This window comes from Oncorhynchus mykiss, chromosome 28 (assembly GCF_057628025.1).
Source record: "Oncorhynchus mykiss isolate SJ-2025 chromosome 28, ASM5762802v1, whole genome shotgun sequence".
NCBI classification, from domain to species: Eukaryota; Metazoa; Chordata; class Actinopteri; order Salmoniformes; family Salmonidae; genus Oncorhynchus; species Oncorhynchus mykiss.
In genome coordinates, this window is record NC_143049.1 from 43,625,204 (window position 1) to 43,651,718 (window position 26,515).

The following is a 26,515-nucleotide window of genomic DNA, read 5'->3' on the forward strand; positions in this document are numbered from 1 at the left end:
CATGACATTACCCTGACCAGATGGACTATAAATACATAACGTTACCCTGACCAGATGGACTGTAAATACATAACATTACCAACTAGTTTACCCTGACCAGATGGACTATAAATACATAACATTACCCTGACCAGATGGACTATAAATACATAACATTACCCTGACCAGATGGACTATAAATACATAACATTACCCTGACCAGATGGACTATAAATACATAACATTACCAACTAGTTTACCCTGACCAGATGGACTATAAATACATAACGTTACCCTGACCAGATGGACTATAAAAACATAACATTACCCTGACCAGATGGACTATAAATACATAATGTTACCCTGACCAGATGGACTATAAATACATAACATTACCCTGTCCAGATGGACTATAAATACATAACATTACCCTGACCAGATGGACTATAAATACATAATGTTACCCTGACCAGATGGACTATAAATACATAACATTACCCTGACCAGATGGACTATAAATACATAACATTACCCTGACCAGATGGACTATAAATACATGACATTACCCTGACCAGATGGACTATAAATACATAACGTTACCCTGACCAGATGGACTGTAAATACATAACATTACCAACTAGTGTACCCTGACCAGATGGACTATAAATACATAACATTACCCTGACCAGATGGACTATAAATACATAACATTACCCTGACCAGATGGACTATAAATACATAACGTTACCCTGACCAGATGGACTATAAATACATAACATTACCCTGACCAGATGGACTATAAATACATAACATTACCCTGACCAGATGGACTATAAATACATAACATTACCCTGACCAGATGGACTATAAATACATAATGTTACCCTGACCAGATGGACCATAAATACATAACATTACCCTGACCAGATGGACTATAAATACATAACATTACCCTGACCAGATGGACTATAAATACATAACATTACCCTGACCAGATGGACTATAAATACATAACATTACCCTGACCAGATGGACTATAAATACATAACGTTACCCTGAACAGATGGACTATAAATACATAACGTTACCCTGACCAGATGGACTATAAATACATAACATTACCCTGACCAGATGGACTATAAATACATAACATTACCAACTAGTTTACCCTGACCAGATGGACTATAAATACATAACGTTACCCTGACCAGATGGACTATAAATACATAACATGACCCTGACCAGATGGACTATAAATACATAACATTACCAACTAGTTTACCCTGACCAGATGGACTATAAATACATAACGTTACCCTGACCAGATGGACTATAAATACATAACATTACCCTGACCAGATGGACTATAAATACATAACATTACCAACTAGTTTACCCTGACCAGATGGACTATAAATACATAACGTTACCCTGACCAGATGGACTATAAATACATAACATTACCCTGACCAGATGGACTATAAATACATAACATTACCCTGAACAGATGGACTATAAATACATAACATTACCCTGACCAGATGGACTATAAATACATAACATTACCAACTAGTTTACCCTGAACAGATGGACTATAAATACATAACATTACCCTGAACAGATGGACTATAAATACATAACGTTACCCTGACCAGATGGACTATAAATACATAACATTACCCTGACCAGATGGACTATAAATACATAACATTACCAACTAGTTTACCCTGACCAGATGGACTATAAATACATAACGTTACCCTGACCAGATGGACTATAAATACATAACATTACCCTGACCAGATGGACTATAAATACATAACATTACCAACTAGTTTACCCTGACCAGATGGACTATAAATACATAACGTTACCCTGACCAGATGGACTATAAATACATAACATTACCCTGACCAGATGGACTATAAATACATAACATTACCAACTAGTTTACCCTGACCAGATGGACTATAAATACATAACGTTACCCTGACCAGATGGACTATAAATACATAACATTACCCTGACCAGATGGACTATAAATACATAACATTACCCTGAACAGATGGACTATAAATACATAACATTACCCTGACCAGATGGACTATAAATACATAACATTACCAACTAGTTTACCCTGAACAGATGGACTATAAATACATAACATTACCCTGAACAGATGGACTATAAATACATAACGTTACCCTGACCAGATGGACTATAAATACATAACATTACCCTGACCAGATGGACTATAAATACATAACATTACCCTGACCAGATGGACTATAAATACATAACATTACCAACTAGTTTACCCTGAACAGATGGACTATAAATACATAACGTTACCCTGACCAGATGGACTATAAATACATAACATTACCCTGACCAGATGGACTATAAATACATAACGTTACCCTGACCAGATGGACTATAAATACATAACATTACCCTGACCAGATGGACTATAAATACATAACATTACCCTGACCAGATGGACTATAAATACATAACATTACCCTGACCAGATGGACTATAAATACATAACATTACCCTGACCAGATGGACTATAAATACATAACGTTACCCTGACCAGATGGACTATAAATACATAACATTACCCTGACCAGATGGACTATAAATACATAACGTTACCCTGACCAGATGGACTATAAATACATAACATTACCCTGACCAGATGGACTATAAATACATAACGTTACCCTGACCAGATGGACTATAAATACAAAACGTTACCCTGACCAGATGGACTATAAATACATAACATTACCCTGACCAGATGGACTATAAATACATAACATTACCCTGACCAGATGGACAGGATCCATAGGATGTATGCTGCGGCTCTTATTAGTAGCCTCCAGTTGATCAGATGGAAAAATGTTGTTGTTTTCATCCCATACAGGAGATCAGATCTCTCATGTTTACGTTTAGCCTAGGCTGCTACAACATTTATGGAATGAGTTTTTGCTTGCGTCTGTCTGGACTGATTATGTGTTATTACCTTATGTGTTATTACCTTATGTGTTATTACCTTATGTGTTATTACCTTATGTGTTATTACCTTATGTGTTATTACCTTATGTGTTATTTCCTTATGTGTTATTTCCTTATGTGTTATTACCTTATGTGTTATTTCCTTATGTGTTATTACCTTATGTGTTATTACCTTATGTGTTATTACCTTATGTGTTATTTCCTTATGTGTTATTACCTTATGTGTTATTACCTTATGTGTTATTTCCTTATGTGTTATTACCTTATGTGTTATTACCTTATGTGTTATTACCTTATGTGTTATTTCCTTATGTGTTATTACCTTATGTGTTATTACCTTATGTGTTATTACCTTATGTGTTATTACCTTATGTGTTATTTCCTTATGTGTTATTACCTTATGTGTTATTACCGTATGTGTTATTACCTTATGTGTTATTTCCTTATGTGTTATTACCTTATGTGTTTTTACCTTATGTGTTATTACCTTATGTGTTATTACCTTATGTGTTATTACCTTATGTGTTATTTCCTTATGTGTTATTTCCTTATGTGTTATTTCCTTATGTGTTATTACCTTATGTGTTATTTCCTTATGTGTTATTACCTTATGTGTTATTACCTTATGTGTTATTACCTTATGTGTTATTTCCTTATGTGTTATTTCCTTATGTGTTATTTCCTTATGTGTTATTACCTTATGTGTTATTTCCTTATGTGTTATTACCTTATGTGTTATTTCCTTATGTGTTATTTCCTTATGTGTTATTTCCTTATGTGTTATTACCTTATGTGTTATTTCCTTATGTGTTATTTCCTTATGTGTTATTTCCTTATGTGTTATTACCTTATGTGTTATTTCCTTATGTGTTATTACCTTATGTGTTATTTCCTTATGTGTTATTACCTTAAATAAACACCGGAGGAAAGATGGATGATGCTTCTTCTCAGAAGAATCTGATGTGGGCGTTTATACGCTCCCTGCTTTTGTTTAGCTGTTTAGCTGAATGATCGATGTTCTTCAGGTCACTGTACCCACCTTTCCACCAAGGCTCAGACTTTCCAAAATGCAGGCAAGGCAATACAGGCGGCTTGATGAAAGGCTCCCCTGTTATCCAGCTATACTTTTGATACCAGTTGGTTTTGAACGACCTCACCTTTTCATTGTTCTTCATGAAATTGATCTCAGACAGGCAGAGGTCGGCCCTCGGTTTTAATCCGTACCTTTTCTGTGTACCCCCGAGAATGAAATTGCTACTATGACAAACACTCTTCAAATAAAATATAATTAGTCACATGCTTAACAGAGAAATGCTTACGGCTCTTCCCAACAATGCATAGAGAAAGAAATTAATATTTTCAAAAAATGAACATTAATTGCAACATCACTTAAAAAAAAAATTAAAAGCAGATTTTTTCCATGCAGGTATAAAATGTTACACCTTTCAGTGAAATCCCACATCACACCCTTACAGAACTCTACTTAACAAATAACAACACTACATACCAAATGTGTCCATACAGATGCATTATCTTCCAAACTGCTGATGTTGAAGGAATTTCAGACAGCAGAAACATGCACATTTACTCTGAATTTCAGGTTTAAAAATACTCCCAACAGCTGATATTACCTCTTCAGAATGCCCAATAACTTAGTACCCACAAGACATTATTTACAATGCCAATCATTACCGTGCAAAAAAACCAATGAACATTTTGGTGAATTATTTCAGTGCTGTTTGAAACTGGCTGACATTAACATAGAACATCTGCAAGGTCGCAATTGTAAATGAGAACTTGTTCTCAACTTGCCTACCTGGTAGGCAAGTGAAAATATCAGAAACAGAAAGCGTAATCTGCTTCACAGCTCATCCAAAGGCAATGTGTCCAGCTTGAACCCTGGCTTTAATTTAGCCTTTATCCTTATCGTTATGGTTGTTGATGTTTGGTGTTCTGGCACGGGATCGGGGGACCTCTCTGTCCACTTCTCCCTCAGTGAGTATCCTAACCCCCTACAGAGAGATAGTATCCTAACCCTCTACAGAGAGATAGTATCCCAACCCTCTACAGAGAGAGATAGTATCCTAACCCTCTACAGAGAGATAGTATCCTAACCCTCTACAGAGAGAGATAGTATCCTAACCCTCTACAGAGAGAGATAGTATCCTAACCCTCTACAGAGAGATAGTATCCTAACCCTCTACAGAGAGATAGTATCCCAACCCTCTACAGAGAGAGATAGTATCCCAACCCTACACAGAGAGATAGTATCCTAACCCTTTACAGAGAGAGATAGTATCCTAACCCTACACAGAGAGAGATAGTATCCAAACCCCACACACACACACACACACACACACACACACACACACACACACACACACACACACACACACACACAAAGTGATGATGGGAAGCCTTTATTGGATACAACACAGTTCATTGTGGACAACATGCTCTTTCCATGACAGACTAACCAGGGTAACCAAAGCTATGATCCCTTATTGATGTCACTTGTTAAATCCACTTCAATCAGTGTGGAAGATGTAGAGGAGACTAGGAACCTCCTAATGTTTGGTGTACTCAGTGTACATGAACACAGAACAGCTTCAATACAGTAAAACACATTATAACGATTATAACGTCAAATCCTATAGTCACATGACATGTTTTTTTCTGCAGTGATCTGGTTCAAAATGTTCATGGAGCCTATGGAAGTCTATGGGTATCTGCTAGCATGCATTAGCGCAACTACTGGAAGTCTATGGGTATCTGCTAGCATGCATTAGCGCAACGACTGGAAGTCTATGGGTATCTGCTAGCATGCATTAGCGCAACGACTGGAAGTCTATGGGTATCTGCTAGCATGCATTAGTGAAATAACTGGAAGTCTATAGGTATCTGCTAGCATGCATTAGCGCAACGACTGAAAGTCTATGGGTATCTGCTAGCATGCATTAGCGCAACGACTGGAAGTCTATGGGTATCTGCTAGCATGCATTAGCGCAATAACTGGAAGTCTATGGGTATCTGCTAGCATGCATTAGCGCAATAACTGGAAGTCTATGGGTATCTGCTAGCATGCATTAGCGCAACGACTGGAAGTCTATGGGTATCTGCTAGCATGCATTAGCGCAATGACCATTCCTTCTAGATAGCAGATACACATAGACTTCCAGTCACTGCGCTAATTCTAGTTAGCATTGGCTCGGGAAACTACCTCCCTTCATACTGGACATAGAGAAATAAAAATGGTATCAATCATTGCCAAAATCCCGACGCATCCCTTTCAGGATGATCTTGTGGGATTGTACATTTCACCAACAGAGACAAATCACCTAGACAGCTTCTCAGCTTCTTGTTCCAGCATGACCTGACACACACTGTCCCCAATGCGAGAGAGTTACTGCAGCTGGTCCAATAGAAAGTGCCTAACCGGCCTCAGACCTCACCGCACATCCCCTGATTCCTAGGTGCAATATGTGAAGGTCGAGACATGAGGATTCTAATATCCCAGAAGTCTTTGCATAAATGGGGATAAATTCGAAACATCAGCGAAACTAGTTAGCAATGGCGCTGGTCCAATGAATTTGTTGATTATTTTATAAGCTTGTAAATATGACTTTGCCTAACCTGGGTTGGATCTTTAACCTTCCTCCCATACCTCGACTCCCCCCTCGACTCCCCCCTCGACTCCCCCCTCGACCCCCCCCTCGACTCCCATACCTCGACTCCCCCCTCGACTCCCCCCTCGACCCCCCCCCTCGATTCCCCCCCTCGACTCCCCCCTCGACTCCCCCCCTCGACTCCCCCTTTGACTCCCCCTTCGACTCCCCCCTCGACTCCCCCTTCGACTCCCCCTCGACTCCCCCCTCGACTCCCCCCTCGACTCCCCCCTTGACTCTCTCCAATCACAAAGTGATCATTGGCTAAGCCTCCATATGGTTAACCAGCTGGCTAGTGTCCACCATGCTGGGGTCAACCTCGGTGACGGGCTCCGTGTAGAGGGGGTTGTTGAAGGTACTCCGGCCTGCGCTGAAGACCAGGGGGTTGGTGAAGGAGGGCAGGGGACGGCCGGTCTTCTTGTAGAGCATTAAGGCTGTGAGGCCCATCAGACACATGGTAGCCAATACCACCACCACTGCCAGGGCTGAATACACACGCCTCTGACCTGCCTTCAGAGACTCTGCAGGATCACAGGAATAAATATTACAGTATGGCTATGGGTTGACTGGTATGACTGATTGGTTAATTGACTGATTGATTAATTGACCGAGTGGTTAATTGACAGAGTGGTTCATCGACAGAATGGTTCATCGACAGAGTGGTTAATTGACAGAGTGGTTAATTGACAGAGTGGTTAATTGACAGAGTGGTTAATTGACAGAGTGGTTAATAGACAGAGTGGTTTATTGACAGAGTGGTTAATAGACAGAGTGGTAATAGACTGATCATTCATTGACTGATTGATTGATTAGTTGATTGAAGGATGGATGATGGGTTGATGGATGGATGGGTGGGTTGGATGATTGATTGATTGAGTGATTAATTGATTGATTGATTGATTGATTGAAGGATGGATGATGGGTTGACGGATGGATGGGTGGGCTGGATGATTGATTGATTGATTGATTGATGGATGGATGATGGGTTGGATGATTGATTGGCTCATTCATTCATGACTCACCATGTGTTGGTGGTGTTTCTGGTAGAACTGGAGGTGGAACAGAGAGGATTAATAACAAGGTATTATTAAGAGGTTCAACTCTGTCTATTATCCTATTTTCTCAAAAAATTCTTCAACACAAACTTAATTTCCTATAGATCTATTGACATTCATATGTGCACTACACTATGGAGTGAGAAAGAAAGTTGTGTGGATATTGTTATAGAGCCATGGTCATCCCCTCTTACCCTCGTCTTTCCTACAGATGTATGGTCTGTCTCACCCTCGTCTTTTCTACAGATGTATGGTCTGTCTCACCCTCGTCTTTCCTACAGATGTATGGTCAGTCTCACCCTCGTCTTTCCTACAGATGTATGGTCAGTCTCACCCTCGTCTTTCCTACAGAAGTATGGTCTGTCTCACCCTCGTCTTTCCTACAGATGTATGGTCAGTCTCACCCTCGTCTTTCCTACAGATGTATGGTCAGTCTCACCCTCGTCTTTCCTACAGATGTATGGTCTGTCTCACCCTCGTCTTTCCTACAGATGTATGGTCTGTCTCACCCTCGTCTTTCCTACAGATGTATGGTCTGTCTCACCTTTGGACTTCTTGCAGATGTATGGTTTATCTTCCCACCTGGGGGCAGTGCTCCAGGTCCCATCGGAGGATAGCATATATCCATAGATATAGGAAGAGTCCTGAGGCTGTCCCTCTGCCCAGTTCATGTAGTCCAGCACTGTTTGGTCCAGCCACTTCCACCGACCTGCAACAGGGTCTGTTGTTAGTCATGTACTTACCTGCACACTTACAGAAAAAGGTTCTATCTAGAACCTAAAAGGGCTTTTCGGCTGTTACCAGAGTTCTCCCATGGTGACAGCCGAAGAACCATTTTGGAACCCTTCTATTATAAAAGTGTAGGTGTGTTTTGAACAGGCCTATCTAGAAGAATTGGTAGTTACCTAGGTGTGTTTTGTACAGGCCTATCTAGAAGGATTGTTTCTAGGTGTGTTTTGAACAGGTCTATCTAGAAGGATTGGTAGTTACCTAGGTGTGTTTTGTACAGGCCTATCTAGAAGGATTGTTTCTAGGTGTGTTTTGAACAGGTCTATCTAGAAGGATTGTTTCTAGGTGTGTTTTGAACAGGTCTATCTATAAGGATTGTTTCTAGGTGTGTTTTGAACAGGCCTATCTAGAAGGATTGTTTCTAGGTGTGTTTTGTACAGGCCTCTCTAGAAGGATTGTTTCTAGGTGTGTTTTGAACAGGTCTATCTAGAAGGATTGGTAGTTACCTAGGTGTGTTTTGTACAGGCCTATCTAGAAGGATTGTTTCTAGGTGTGTTTTGAACAGGTCTATCTAGAAGGATTGGTAGTTACCTAGGTGTATTTTGAACAGGTCTATCTAGAAGTATTGGTAGTTACCTAGGTGTGTTTTGTACAGGTCTATCTAGAAGGATTGGTAGTTACCTAGGTGTGTTTTGTACAGGCCAATCCAGAAGGAGGAGTAGCTGTCTTTCAGAATCTCCACGTTGCTCTTTATGAAACGGAGTTCTTCAGGATCCTCGATGCTCACCAGAGACGCCCCTTCACACACAATATTGGTATTAATGCTTCTCCATTTACTTTCTTTACGGTTTGTTCTGTCCAAAGAAGTTCACAGTTCATGGAAAACTGGATCCCATTTCCAGTTCTCTCCTTTTCTCCGTGAAGCGTTCACCATCTCACTCCACGCCAGGATGTAAAAGCATCAGATAGGTGTATCCGTCTGGGTACTAAAGCATTAGATACGTGTATCCGTCTGGGTACTAAAGCATTAGATAGGTGTATCAGCCTGTGTCCTAAAGCATTAGATAGGTGTATCCGTCTGGGTCCTAAAGCATTAGATAGGTGTATCAGTCTGTGTCCTAAAGCAATAGATAGGTGTATCAGTCTGTGTCCTAAAGCATTAGATAGGTGTATCCGTCTGGGTACTAAAGCATTAGATAGGTGTATCAGTCTGTATCCTAAAGCAATAGATAGGTGTATCAGTCTGGGTCCTAAAGCATTCGATAGGTGTATCCGTCTGGGTACTAAAGCATTAGATAGGTGTATCAGCCTGTGTCCTAAAGCATTAGATAGGTGTATCAGTCTGTGTCTTAAAGCATTAGATAGGTGTATCAGTCTGGGTACTAAAGCATTAGATAGGTGTATCAGTCTGTGTCCTAAAGCATTAGATAGGTGTATCAGTCTGGGTACTAAAGCATTAGATAGGTGTATCAGTCTGGGTACTAAAGCATTAGATAGGTATATCCGTCTAGGTACTAAAGCATTAGATAGGTGTATCAGTCTGGGTACTAAAGCATTAGATAGGTGTATCAGTCTGGGTCACACCTTTTTATCCACCAATCCAGTCAACCAATCCACACTGGAGTAGAATGGGAGGAGAATGGGATATGGGCCCTGTCCAAAATCGCTCAATTTAATAACGGTACCCCGCATAGGGCCTTGGTCAAAAGTGGTGCACTATGCAGGTGCTTCTACACCTGCAGTGCTTGCTGTTTGGGGTTTTTGGCTGGGTTTCTGTACAGCACTTTGAGATATCAGCTGATGTTCGAAGGGATATATAAATACATTTGATTTGATTTGATGTAGGGAATAGTGTAGTGGCCACTAAGTACTATGCCCTTGTATCTAAGATTAAACTTGCTATCAAATGTGGCATATTGAATATGAACGCATGTACCCTGAAGAGTTCTGAATGTAATGTGTTACATGGCCTCAAATCTCCTCTCTCTCCTGACAAGTCAACTTATCAGAAATCACGGGTATTCAGTAGGACGGCAATTTTTGACACACCCTTGGTTTTGAGGCTCCTCCTACCTTTACGTATACAGCTGGTGGAGGCGTCGGCCCACTCTATGTGGTTAATGACGAAGCTGTAGCAGTGCCCTCTGAAAGGCAACCAGAACCAGGGGGTGTTGCTACCACTGATCTCCTCCAGCTCCTCCTGGATACATTCCCCGGTGTACTGGGGTGGGACCGTGGGCGGGACGGCTGTGGGGGGAACAAACCAAAAGGATTACAGCACTGCACAGGGATCAACCAATAGGATATCTTCTCTGGGAGAAACTAGCCAATGGTATTACGGCGCTGCATAAGGACCAACAAATAGGATCCTTCACACCCTGCTGCTTTCACACACTGGGGTAGGTGACTGTCTCACCTGGGGACTACTAGCAGACTGGGGTAGGTACCTGTCTCACCTGGGAACTACTAACACACTGGGGTAGGTACCTGTCTCACCTGGTGACTACTAACACACTGGGGTAGGTACCTGTCTCGCCTGGTGACTACTATCACACTGGGGTAGGTACCTGTCTCACCTGGGGACTACTAACACACTGGGGTAGGTGACTGTCTCACCTGGTGACTACTAACGCACTGGGGTAGGTACCTGTCTCGCCTGGTGACTACTAACACACTGGTTTAGGTACCTGTTACACATGGTGACTATTAACACGCCGGGGTAGGTACCTGTCTCACCTGGGGACTACTAACACACTGGGGTAGGAGACTGTCTCACCTGGGGACTACGAACACACTGGGGTAGGAGACTGTCTCACCTGGTGACTACTAACACACTGGGGTAGGAGACTGTCTCACCTGGTGAAAACTAACACACTGGTGTAGGAGACTGTCTCACCTGGGGACTACTAACACACTGGGTTAGGAGACTGTCTCACCTGGGGACTACGAACACACTGGAGTAGGAGACTGTCTCACCTGGTGACTACTAACACACTGGGGTAGGAGACTGTCTCACCTGGGGACTACGAACACACTGGGGTAGGAGACTGTCTCACCTGGTGACTACTAACACACTGGGGTAGGTACCTGTCTCACCTGGGGACTACTAACACTCTGGAGTAGGAGACTGTCTCACCTGGTGACTACTAACACACTGGAGTAGGAGACTGTCTCACCTGGTGACTACTAACACACTGGGGTAGGAGACTGTCTCACCTGGTGAAAACTAACACACTGGTGTAGGAGACTGTCTCACCTGGGGACTACTAACACACTGGGTTAGGAGACTGTCTCACCTGGGGACTACGAACACACTGGGGTAGGAGACTGTCTCACCTGGTGACTACTAACACACTGGGGTAGGAGACTGTCTCACCTGGGGACTACGAACACACTGGGGTAGGAGACTGTCTCACCTGGTGACTACTAACACACTGGGGTAGGTACCTGTCTCACCTGGGGACTACTAACACTCTGGAGTAGGAGACTGTCTCACCTGGTGACTACTAACACACTGGGGTAGGAGAATGTCTCACCTGGTGAAAACTAACACACTGGGGTAGGAGACTGTCTCACCCGGGGACTACTAACACACGGGAGTAGGAGACTGTCTCACCTGGGGACTACTAACACACTGGGGTAGGTACCTGTCTCACCTGGTGAAAACTAACACACTGGAGTAGGAGACTGTCTCACACGGGGACTACTAACACTCTGGAGTAGGAGACTGTCTCACCTGGTGACTACTAACACACGGGAGTAGGAGACTGTCTCACCTGGGGACTACTAACACACTGGAGTAGGAGACTGTCTCACCCGGGGACTACTAACACTCTGGAGTAGGAGACTGTCTCACCTGGTGACTACTAACACACTGGGGTAGGTACCTGTCTCACCTGGTGACTACTAACACACTGGGGTAGGTACCTGTCTCACCTGGGGACTACTAACACACTGGGGTAGGTACCTGTCTCACCTGGTGACTACTAACACACTGGGGTAGGTACCTGTCTCACCTGGTGACTACTAACACACTGGGGTAGGAGACTGTCTCACCTGGGGACTACAAACACACTGGGGTAGGTACCTGTCTTGCCTGGTGACTAATAACACACTGGGGTAGGAGACTGTCTCACCTGGTGACTACTAACACTCTGGAGTAGGAGACTGTCTCACCTGGTGACTACTAACACACTGGGGTAAGTACCTGTCTCACCTGGGTACTAGCAACACATTTAGGTAGATACCTGTCTTGCCTGGGGACAACTAACACACTGTGGTTGGTACCTGTCACACCTTGTGACTACCAACACACTGGGGTAAGAGATTGTCAGCTGATGACTACTAACACACTAAGGTAGGAGACTGTCTCACCTGGTGACTACTAACACACTGGGGTAGGTACCTGTCTCACCTGGTGACTACTAACACACTGGGGTAGGAGATTGTCTCACCTGGTGACTACTAACACACTCGGGTAGCTACCTGTATCACCTAGTGACTACTAACACACTGAGGTAGGAGACTGTCTCACATGGTGACTACTAACACACTGGGGTAGGATACTGTCTCACTTGGTGACTACTAACACACTGGGGTAGGTCTCACCTGGAGACTACTAACACACTGGGTTAGGTACCTGTCTCACCTGGTGACTACTAACACACTGGGGTAGGAGACTGTCTCACCTGGGGACTACTAACACACTGGAGTAGGAGACTGTCTCACCTGGTGACTACTAACACACTGGGGTAGGAGACTGTCTCACCTGGGGACTACTAACAAACTGGGGTAGGTACCTGTCTCACCTGGTGACTACTAACACACTGGGGTAGGAGACTGTTTCACCTGGTGACTACTAACACACTGGAGTAGGTACCTGTCTCACCTGGTGACTACTAACACACTGGGGTAGGAGACTGTCTCATCTGGTTACTACTAACACACTGGAGTAGGAGACTGTCTCATCTGGTTACTACTAACACACTGGGGTTGGTACCTGTCTCACCTGGTGACTACTAACAAACTGGGGTAGGAGACTGTCTCACTTGGTGACTACTAACACACTGGGGTAGGAGACTGTCTCAACTGGTGACTACTAACACACTGGGGTAAGTACCTGTCTCACCTGGTGACTACTAACACACTGGGGTAGGTACCTGTCTCGCCTGGTGACTACTAACACACTGGGGTAGGTACCTGTCTCACCTGGGGACTACTAACACACTGGGGTAGGTGACTGTCTCACCTGGTGACTACTAACACACTGGGGTAGGTACCTGTCTCGCCTGGTGACTACTAACACACTGGGGTAGGTACCTGTTACACATGGTGACTATTAACACACCGGGGTAGGTACATGTCTCACCTGGGTACTAGCAACACATTGAGGTAGGTACCTGTCTTGCCTGGGGACAACTAACACACTGTGGTTGGTACCTGTCACACCTTGTGACTACCAACACACTGGGGTAAGAGATTGTCAGCTGGTGACTACTAACACACTGAGGTAGGAGACTGTCTCACCTGGTGACTACTAACACACTGGAGTAAGTACCTGTCTCAACTGGTGACTACTAACACACTGGTGTAGGAGACTGTCTCACCTGGTGACTACTAACACACTGGGGTAAGTACCTGTCTCACCTGGTTACTACTAACACACTGGGGTAGGTACCTGTCTCACCTGGGGACTACTAACACACTGGGGTAGGAGACTGTCTCACTTGGTGACTACTAACACACTGGGCTAGGAGACTGTCTCACTTGGTGACTACTAACACACTGGGGTAGGTACCTGTCTCACCTGGTGACTACTAACACACTGGAGTAAGTACCTGTCTCACCTGGTTACTACTAACACACTGGGGTAGGTACCTGTCTCACCTGGGGACTACTAACACACTGGGGTAGGAGACTGTCTCACTTGGTGACTACTAACACACTGGGGTAGGAGACTGTCTCAACTGGTGACTACTAACACACTGGGGTAAGTACCTGTCTCACCTGGTGACTACTAACACACTGGGGTAGGTACCTGTCTCACCTGGTGACTACTAACACACTGGGGTAGGATACTGTCTCACCTGGGGACTACAAACACACTGGGGTAGGAGACTGTCTCACCTGGTGACTACTAACACACGGGAGTAGGAGACTGTCTCACCTGGGGACTACTAACACACTGGAGTAGGAGACTGTCTCACCCGGGGACTACTAACACTCTGGAGTAGGAGACTGTCTCACCTGGTGACTACTAACACACTGGGGTAGGTACCTGTCTCACCTGGTGACTACTAACACACTGGGGTAGGTACCTGTCTCACCTGGGGACTACTAACACACTGGGGTAGGTACCTGTCTCACCTGGTGACTACTAACACACTGGGGTAGGTACCTGTCTCACCTGGTGACTACTAACACACTGGGGTAGGAGACTGTCTCACCTGGGGACTACAAACACACTGGGGTAGGTACCTGTCTTGCCTGGTGACTAATAACACACTGGGGTAGGAGACTGTCTCACCTGGTGACTACTAACACTCTGGAGTAGGAGACTGTCTCACCTGGTGACTACTAACACACTGGGGTAAGTACCTGTCTCACCTGGGTACTAGCAACACATTTAGGTAGATACCTGTCTTGCCTGGGGACAACTAACACACTGTGGTTGGTACCTGTCACACCTTGTGACTACCAACACACTGGGGTAAGAGATTGTCAGCTGATGACTACTAACACACTAAGGTAGGAGACTGTCTCACCTGGTGACTACTAACACACTGGGGTAGGTACCTGTCTCACCTGGTGACTACTAACACACTGGGGTAGGAGATTGTCTCACCTGGTGACTACTAACACACTGGGGTAGGATACTGTCTCACTTGGTGACTACTAACACACTGGGGTAGGTCTCACCTGGAGACTACTAACACACTGGGTTAGGTACCTGTCTCACCTGGTGACTACTAACACACTGGGGTAGGAGACTGTCTCACCTGGGGACTACTAACACACTGGAGTAGGAGACTGTCTCACCTGGTGACTACTAACACACTGGGGTAGGAGACTGTCTCACCTGGGGACTACTAACAAACTGGGGTAGGTACCTGTCTCACCTGGTGACTACTAACACACTGGGGTAGGAGACTGTCTCACCTGGTGACTACTAACACACTGGAGTAGGTACCTGTCTCACCTGGTGACTACTAACACACTGGGGTAGGAGACTGTCTCATCTGGTTACTACTAACACACTGGAGTAGGAGACTGTCTCATCTGGTTACTACTAACACACTGGGGTTGGTACCTGTCTCACCTGGTGACTACTAACAAACTGGGGTAGGAGACTGTCTCACTTGGTGACTACTAACACACTGGGGTAGGAGACTGTCTCAACTGGTGACTACTAACACACTGGGGTAAGTACCTGTCTCACCTGGTGACTACTAACACACTGGGGTAGGTACCTGTCTCGCCTGGTGACTACTAACACACTGGGGTAGGTACCTGTCTCACCTGGGGACTACTAACACACTGGGGTAGGTGACTGTCTCACCTGGTGACTACTAACACACTGGGGTAGGTACCTGTCTCGCCTGGTGACTACTAACACACTGGGGTAGGTACCTGTTACACATGGTGACTATTAACACACCGGGGTAGGTACATGTCTCACCTGGGTACTAGCAACACATTGAGGTAGGTACCTGTCTTGCCTGGGGACAACTAACACACTGTGGTTGGTACCTGTCACACCTTGTGACTACCAACACACTGGGGTAAGAGATTGTCAGCTGATGACTACTAACACACTAAGGTAGGAGACTGTCTCACCTGGTGACTACTAACACACTGGGGTAGGTACCTGTCTCACCTGGTGACTACTAACACACTGGGGTAGGAGATTGTCTCACCTGGTGACTACTAACACACTGGGGTGGGATACTGTCTCACTTGGTGACTACTAACACACTGGGGTAGGTCTCACCTGGAGACTACTAACACACTGGGTTAGGTACCTGTCTCACCTGGTGACTACTAACACACTGGGGTAGGAGACTGTCTCACCTGGGGACTACTAACACACTGTAGTAGGAGACTGTCTCACCTGGTGACTACTAACACACTGGGGTAGGAGACTGTCTCACCTGGGGACTACTAACAAACTGGGGTAGGTACCTGTCTCACCTGGTGACTACTAACACACTGGGGTAGGAGACTGTCTCACCTGGTGACTACTAACACACTGGAGTAGGTACCTGTCTCACCTGGTGACTACTAACACACTGGGGTAGGAGACTGTCTCATCTGGTTACTACTAACACACTGGAGTAGGAGACTGTCTCATCTGGTTACTACTAACACACTGGGGTTGGTACCTGTCTCACCTGGTGACTACTAACAAACTGGGGTAGGAGACTGTCTCACTTGGTGACTACTAACACACTGGGGTAGGAGACTGTCTCAACTGGTGACTACTAACACACTGGGGTAAGTACCTGTCTCACCTGGTGACTACTAACACACTGGGGTAGGTACCTGTCTCGCCTGGTGACTACTAACACACTGGGGTAGGTACCTGTCTCACCTGGGGACTACTAACACACTGGGGTAGGTGACTGTCTCACCTGGTGACTACTAACACACTGGGGTAGGTACCTGTCTCGCCTGGTGACTACTAACACACTGGGGTAGGTACCTGTTACACATGGTGACTATTAACACACCGGGGTAGGTACATGTCTCACCTGGGTACTAGCAACACATTGAGGTAGGTACCTGTCTTGCCTGGGGACAACTAACACACTGTGGTTGGTACCTGTCACACCTGGTGAAAACTAACACACTGGAGTAGGAGACTGTCTCACACGGGGACTACTAACACTCTGGAGTAGGAGACTGTCTCACCTGGTGACTACTAACACACGGGAGTAGGAGACTGTCTCACCTGGGGACTACTAACACACTGGAGTAGGAGACTGTCTCACCCGGGGACTACTAACACTCTGGAGTAGGAGACTGTCTCACCTGGTGACTACTAACACACTGGGGTAGGTACCTGTCTCACCTGGTGACTACTAACACACTGGGGTAGGTACCTGTCTCACCTGGGGACTACTAACACACTGGGGTAGGTACCTGTCTCACCTGGTGACTACTAACACACTGGGGTAGGTACCTGTCTCACCTGGTGACTACTAACACACTGGGGTAGGAGACTGTCTCACCTGGGGACTACAAACACACTGGGGTAGGTACCTGTCTTGCCTGGTGACTAATAACACACTGGGGTAGGAGACTGTCTCACCTGGTGACTACTAACACTCTGGAGTAGGAGACTGTCTCACCTGGTGACTACTAACACACTGGGGTAAGTACCTGTCTCACCTGGGTACTAGCAACACATTTAGGTAGATACCTGTCTTGCCTGGGGACAACTAACACACTGTGGTTGGTACCTGTCACACCTTGTGACTACCAACACACTGGGGTAAGAGATTGTCAGCTGATGACTACTAACACACTAAGGTAGGAGACTGTCTCACCTGGTGACTACTAACACACTGGGGTAGGTACCTGTCTCACCTGGTGACTACTAACACACTGGGGTAGGAGATTGTCTCACCTGGTGACTACTAACACACTCGGGTAGCTACCTGTATCACCTAGTGACTACTAACACACTGAGGTAGGAGACTGTCTCACATGGTGACTACTAACACACTGGGGTAGGATACTGTCTCACTTGGTGACTACTAACACACTGGGGTAGGTCTCACCTGGAGACTACTAACACACTGGGTTAGGTACCTGTCTCACCTGGTGACTACTAACACACTGGGGTAGGAGACTGTCTCACCTGGGGACTACTAACACACTGGAGTAGGAGACTGTCTCACCTGGTGACTACTAACACACTGGGGTAGGAGACTGTCTCACCTGGGGACTACTAACAAACTGGGGTAGGTACCTGTCTCACCTGGTGACTACTAACACACTGGGGTAGGAGACTGTTTCACCTGGTGACTACTAACACACTGGAGTAGGTACCTGTCTCACCTGGTGACTACTAACACACTGGGGTAGGAGACTGTCTCATCTGGTTACTACTAACACACTGGAGTAGGAGACTGTCTCATCTGGTTACTACTAACACACTGGGGTTGGTACCTGTCTCACCTGGTGACTACTAACAAACTGGGGTAGGAGACTGTCTCACTTGGTGACTACTAACACACTGGGGTAGGAGACTGTCTCAACTGGTGACTACTAACACACTGGGGTAAGTACCTGTCTCACCTGGTGACTACTAACACACTGGGGTAGGTACCTGTCTCGCCTGGTGACTACTAACACACTGGGGTAGGTACCTGTCTCACCTGGGGACTACTAACACACTGGGGTAGGTGACTGTCTCACCTGGTGACTACTAACACACTGGGGTAGGTACCTGTCTCGCCTGGTGACTACTAACACACTGGGGTAGGTACCTGTTACACATGGTGACTATTAACACACCGGGGTAGGTACATGTCTCACCTGGGTACTAGCAACACATTGAGGTAGGTACCTGTCTTGCCTGGGGACAACTAACACACTGTGGTTGGTACCTGTCACACCTTGTGACTACCAACACACTGGGGTAAGAGATTGTCAGCTGGTGACTACTAACACACTGAGGTAGGAGACTGTCTCACCTGGTGACTACTAACACACTGGAGTAAGTACCTGTCTCAACTGGTGACTACTAACACACTGGTGTAGGAGACTGTCTCACCTGGTGACTACTAACACACTGGGGTAAGTACCTGTCTCACCTGGTTACTACTAACACACTGGGGTAGGTACCTGTCTCACCTGGGGACTACTAACACACTGGGGTAGGAGACTGTCTCACTTGGTGACTACTAACACACTGGGGTAGGAGACTGTCTCACTTGGTGACTACTAACACACTGGGGTAGGTACCTGTCTCACCTGGTGACTACTAACACACTGGAGTAAGTACCTGTCTCACCTGGTTACTACTAACACACTGGGGTAGGTACCTGTCTCACCTGGGGACTACTAACACACTGGGGTAGGAGACTGTCTCACTTGGTGACTACTAACACACTGGGGTAGGAGACTGTCTCAACTGGTGACTACTAACACACTGGGGTAAGTACCTGTCTCACCTGGTGACTACTAACACACTGGGGTAGGTACCTGTCTCACCTGGTGACTACTAACACACTGGGGTAGGATACTGTCTCACCTGGGGACTACAAACACACTGGGGTAGGAGACTGTCTCACCTGGTGACTACTAACACACGGGAGTAGGAGACTGTCTCACCTGGGGACTACTAACACACTGGAGTAGGAGACTGTCTCACCCGGGGACTACTAACACTCTGGAGTAGGAGACTGTCTCACCTGGTGACTACTAACACACTGGGGTAGGTACCTGTCTCACCTGGTGACTACTAACACACTGGGGTAGGTACCTGTCTCACCTGGGGACTACTAACACACTGGGGTAGGTACCTGTCTCACCTGGTGACTACTAACACACTGGGGTAGGTACCTGTCTCACCTGGTGACTACTAACACACTGGGGTAGGAGACTGTCTCACCTGGGGACTACAAACACACTGGGGTAGGTACCTGTCTTGCCTGGTGACTAATAACACACTGGGGTAGGAGACTGTCTCACCTGGTGACTACTAACACTCTGGAGTAGGAGACTGTCTCACCTGGTGACTACTAACACACTGGGGTAAGTACCTGTCTCACCTGGGTACTAGCAACACATTTAGGTAGATACCTGTCTTGCCTGGGGACAACTAACACACTGTGGTTGGTACCTGTCACACCTTGTGACTACCAACACACTGGGGTAAGAGATTGTCAGCTGATGACTACTAACACACTAAGGTAGGAGACTGTCTCACCTGGTGACTACTAACACACTGGGGTAGGTACCTGTCTCACCTGGTGACTACTAACACACTGGGGTAGGAGATTGTCTCACCTGGTGACTACTAACACACTCGGGTAGCTACCTGTATCACCTAGTGACTACTAACACACTGAGGTAGGAGACTGTCTCACATGGTGACTACTAACACACTGGGGTAGGATACTGTCTCACTTGGTGACTACTAACACACTGGGGTAGGTCTCACCTGGAGACTACTAACACACTGGGTTAGGTACCTGTCTCACCTGGTGACTACTAACACACTGGGGTAGGAGACTGTCTCACCTGGGGACTACTAACACACTGGAGTAGGAGACTGTCTCACCTGGTGACTACTAACACACTGGGGTAGGAGACTGTCTCACCTGGGGACTACTAACAAACTGGGGTAGGTACCTGTCTCACCTGGTGACTACTAACACACTGGGGTAGGAGACTGTCTCACCTGGTGACTACTAACACACTGGAGTAGGTACCTGTCTCACCTGGTGACTACTAACACACTGGGGTAGGAGACTGTCTCATCTGGTTACTACTAACACACTGGAGTAGGAGACTGTCTCATCTGGTTACTACTAACACACTGGGGTTGGTACCTGTCTCACCTGGTGACTACTAACAAACTGGGGTAGGAGACTGTCTCACTTGGTGACTACTAACACACTGGGGTAGGAGACTGTCTCAACTGGTGACTACTAACACACTGGGGTAAGTACCTGTCTCACCTGGTGACTACTAACACACTGGGGTAGGTACCTGTCTCGCCTGGTGACTACTAACACACTGGGGTAGGTACCTGTCTCACCTGGGGACTACTAACACACTGGGGTAGGTGACTGTCTCACCTGGTGACTACTAACACACTGGGGTAGGTACCTGTCTCGCCTGGTGACTACTAACACACTGGGGTAGGTACCTGTTACACATGGTGACTATTAACACACCGGGGTAGGTACATGTCTCACCTGGGTACTAGCAACACATTGAGGTAGGTACCTGTCTTGCCTGGGGACAACTAACACACTGTGGTTGGTACCTGTCACACCTTGTGACTACCAACACACTGGGGTAAGAGATTGTCAGCTGGTGACTACTAACACACTGAGGTAGGAGACTGTCTCACCTGGTGACTACTAACACACTGGAGTAAGTACCTGTCTCAACTGGTGACTACTAACACACTGGTGTAGGAGACTGTCTCACCTGGTGACTACTAACACACTGGGGTAAGTACCTGTCTCACCTGGTTACTACTAACACACTGGGGTAGGTACCTGTCTCACCTGGGGACTACTAACACACTGGGGTAGGAGACTGTCTCACTTGGTGACTACTAACACACTGGGGTAGGAGACTGTCTCACTTGGTGACTACTAACACACTGGGGTAGGTACCTGTCTCACCTGGTGACTACTAACACACTGGAGTAAGTACCTGTCTCACCTGGTTACTACTAACACACTGGGGTAGGTACCTGTCTCACCTGGGGACTACTAACACACTGGGGTAGGAGACTGTCTCACTTGGTGACTACTAACACACTGGGGTAGGAGACTGTCTCAACTGGTGACTACTAACACACTGGGGTAGGTACCTGTCTCACCTGGTGACTACTAACACACTGGGGTAGGATACTGTCTCACCTGGGGACTACAAACACACTGGGGTAGGTACCTGTCTCACCTGGTTACTACTAACACACTGGGGTAGGAGACTGTCTCACTTGGTGACTACTAACACACTAGGGTAGGTACCTGTCTCACCTGGTTACTACTAACACACTGGGGTAGGAGACTGTCTCACTTGGTGACTACTAACACACTAGGGTAGGTACCTGTCTCACCTGGGGACTACTAACACTCTGGAGTAGGAGACTGTCTCACCTGGTGACTACTAACACACTGGGGTAGGTACCTGTCTCACCTGGTGACTACTAACACACTGGGGTAGGTACCTGTCTCACCTGGGGACTACTAACACACTGGGGTAGGTACCTGTCTCACCTGGTGACTACTAACACACTGGGGTAGGTACCTGTCTCACCTGGTGACTACTAACACACTGGGGTAGGAGACTGTCTCACCTGGGGACTACAAACACACTGGGGTAGGTACCTGTCTTGCCTGGTGACTAATAACACACTGGGGTAGGAGACTGTCTCACCTGGTGACTACTAACACTCTGGAGTAGGAGACTGTCTCACCTGGTGACTACTAACACACTGGGGTAAGTCCCTGTCTCACCTGGGTACTAGCAACACATTTAGGTAGATACCTGTCTTGCCTGGGGACAACTAACACACTGTGGTTGGTACCTGTCACACCTTGTGACTACCAACACACTGGGGTAAGAGATTGTCAGCTGATGACTACTAACACACTAAGGTAGGAGACTGTCTCACCTGGTGACTACTAACACACTGGGGTAGGTACCTGTCTCACCTGGTGACTACTAACACACTGGGGTAGGAGATTGTCTCACCTGGTGACTACTAACACACTCGGGTAGCTACCTGTATCACCTAGTGACTACTAACACACTGAGGTAGGAGACTGTCTCACATGGTGACTACTAACACACTGGGGTAGGATACTGTCTCACTTGGTGACTACTAACACACTGGGGTAGGTCTCACCTGGAGACTACTAACACACTGGGTTAGGTACCTGTCTCACCTGGTGACTACTAACACACTGGGGTAGGAGACTGTCTCACCTGGGGACTACTAACACACTGGAGTAGGAGACTGTCTCACCTGGTGACTACTAACACACTGGGGTAGGAGACTGTCTCACCTGGGGACTACTAACAAACTGGGGTAGGTACCTGTCTCACCTGGTGACTACTAACACACTGGGGTAGGAGACTGTCTCACCTGGTGACTACTAACACACTGGAGTAGGTACCTGTCTCACCTGGTGACTACTAACACACTGGGGTAGGAGACTGTCTCATCTGGTTACTACTAACACACTGGAGTAGGAGACTGTCTCATCTGGTTACTACTAACACACTGGGGTTGGTACCTGTCTCACCTGGTGACTACTAACAAACTGGGGTAGGAGACTGTCTCACTTGGTGACTACTAACACACTGGGGTAGGAGACTGTCTCAACTGGTGACTACTAACACACTGGGGTAAGTACCTGTCTCACCTGGTGACTACTAACACACTGGGGTAGGTACCTGTCTCGCCTGGTGACTACTAACACACTGGGGTAGGTACCTGTCTCACCTGGGGACTACTAACACACTGGGGTAGGTGACTGTCTCACCTGGTGACTACTAACACACTGGGGTAGGTACCTGTCTCGCCTGGTGACTACTAACACACTGGGGTAGGTACCTGTTACACATGGTGACTATTAACACACCGGGGTAGGTACATGTCTCACCTGGGTACTAGCAACACATTGAGGTAGGTACCTGTCTTGCCTGGGGACAACTAACACACTGTGGTTGGTACCTGTCACACCTTGTGACTACCAACACACTGGGGTAAGAGATTGTCAGCTGGTGACTACTAACACACTGAGGTAGGAGACTGTCTCACCTGGTGACTACTAACACACTGGAGTAAGTACCTGTCTCAACTGGTGACTACTAACACACTGGTGTAGGAGACTGTCTCACCTGGTGACTACTAACACACTGGGGTAAGTACCTGTCTCACCTGGTTACTACTAACACACTGGGGTAGGTACCTGTCTCACCTGGGGACTACTAACACACTGGGGTAGGAGACTGTCTCACTTGGTGACTACTAACACACTGGGGTAGGAGACTGTCTCACTTGGTGACTACTAACACACTGGGGTAGGTACCTGTCTCACCTGGTGACTACTAACACACTGGAGTAAGTACCTGTCTCACCTGGTTACTACTAACACACTGGGGTAGGTACCTGTCTCACCTGGGGACTACTAACACACTGGGGTAGGAGACTGTCTCACTTGGTGACTACTAACACACTGGGGTAGGAGACTGTCTCAACTGGTGACTACTAACACACTGGGGTAGGTACCTGTCTCACCTGGTGACTACTAACACACTGGGGTAGGATACTGTCTCACCTGGGGACTACAAACACACTGGGGTAGGTACCTGTCTCACCTGGTTACTACTAACACACTGGGGTAGGAGACTGTCTCACTTGGTGACTACTAACACACTAGGGTAGGTACCTGTCTCACCTGGGGACTACTAACACTCTGGAGTAGGAGACTGTCTCACCTGGTGACTACTAACACACTGGGGTAGGTACCTGTCTCACCTGGTGACTACTAACACACTGGGGTAGGTACCTGTCTCACCTGGGGACTACTAACACACTGGGGTAGGTACCTGTCTCACCTGGTGACTACTAACACACTGGGGTAGGTACCTGTCTCACCTGGTGACTACTAACACACTGGGGTAGGAGACTGTCTCACCTGGGGACTACAAACACACTGGGGTAGGTACCTGTCTTGCCTGGTGACTAATAACACACTGGGGTAGGAGACTGTCTCACCTGGTGACTACTAACACTCTGGAGTAGGAGACTGTCTCACCTGGTGACTACTAACACACTGGGGTAAGTACCTGTCTCACCTGGGTACTAGCAACACATTTAGGTAGATACCTGTCTTGCCTGGGGACAACTAACACACTGTGGTTGGTACCTGTCACACCTTGTGACTACCAACACACTGGGGTAAGAGATTGTCAGCTGATGACTACTAACACACTAAGGTAGGAGACTGTCTCACCTGGTGACTACTAACACACTGGGGTAGGTACCTGTCTCACCTGGTGACTACTAACACACTGGGGTAGGAGATTGTCTCACCTGGTGACTACTAACACACTCGGGTAGCTACCTGTATCACCTAGTGACTACTAACACACTGAGGTAGGAGACTGTCTCACATGGTGACTACTAACACACTGGGGTAGGATACTGTCTCACTTGGTGACTACTAACACACTGGGGTAGGTCTCACCTGGAGACTACTAACACACTGGGTTAGGTACCTGTCTCACCTGGTGACTACTAACACACTGGGGTAGGAGACTGTCTCACCTGGGGACTACTAACACACTGGAGTAGGAGACTGTCTCACCTGGTGACTACTAACACACTGGGGTAGGAGACTGTCTCACCTGGGGACTACTAACAAACTGGGGTAGGTACCTGTCTCACCTGGTGACTACTAACACACTGGGGTAGGAGACTGTCTCACCTGGTGACTACTAACACACTGGAGTAGGTACCTGTCTCACCTGGTGACTACTAACACACTGGGGTAGGAGACTGTCTCATCTGGTTACTACTAACACACTGGAGTAGGAGACTGTCTCATCTGGTTACTACTAACACACTGGGGTTGGTACCTGTCTCACCTGGTGACTACTAACAAACTGGGGTAGGAGACTGTCTCACTTGGTGACTACTAACACACTGGGGTAGGAGACTGTCTCAACTGGTGACTACTAACACACTGGGGTAAGTACCTGTCTCACCTGGTGACTACTAACACACTGGGGTAGGTACCTGTCTCGCCTGGTGACTACTAACACACTGGGGTAGGTACCTGTCTCACCTGGGGACTACTAACACACTGGGGTAGGTGACTGTCTCACCTGGTGACTACTAACACACTGGGGTAGGTACCTGTCTCGCCTGGTGACTACTAACACACTGGGGTAGGTACCTGTTACACATGGTGACTATTAACACACCGGGGTAGGTACATGTCTCACCTGGGTACTAGCAACACATTGAGGTAGGTACCTGTCTTGCCTGGGGACAACTAACACACTGTGGTTGGTACCTGTCACACCTTGTGACTACCAACACACTGGGGTAAGAGATTGTCAGCTGGTGACTACTAACACACTGAGGTAGGAGACTGTCTCACCTGGTGACTACTAACACACTGGAGTAAGTACCTGTCTCAACTGGTGACTACTAACACACTGGTGTAGGAGACTGTCTCACCTGGTGACTACTAACACACTGGGGTAAGTACCTGTCTCACCTGGTTACTACTAACACACTGGGGTAGGTACCTGTCTCACCTGGGGACTACTAACACACTGGGGTAGGAGACTGTC

General features: G+C 46.7%; 1 protein-coding gene across 2 annotated transcripts in view; it reads right to left on the reverse strand.

Moving 5' to 3' along the window:
• Window positions 1–5,404: 5,404 nt before the first annotated feature.
• LOC110508267 (macrophage mannose receptor 1) overlaps window positions 5,405–26,515 on the reverse strand; it is a 203,389-nt gene continuing 182,278 nt past the window's right edge. For both annotated transcript variants that reach the window (XM_090226048.1, XM_090226047.1), the window contains exons 28-32: window positions 10,523–10,696; window positions 9,131–9,247; window positions 8,265–8,429; window positions 7,688–7,714; window positions 5,405–7,186 (exon numbers count right to left, since the gene is read on the reverse strand). In XM_090226048.1, the coding sequence (XP_090082174.1) occupies window positions 6,930–7,186; window positions 7,688–7,714; window positions 8,265–8,429; window positions 9,131–9,247; window positions 10,523–10,696 (740 nt within the window). In that variant the 3' untranslated portion in view covers window positions 5,405–6,929. The remainder of the gene's footprint in view (window positions 7,187–7,687; window positions 7,715–8,264; window positions 8,430–9,130; window positions 9,248–10,522; window positions 10,697–26,515) is intronic.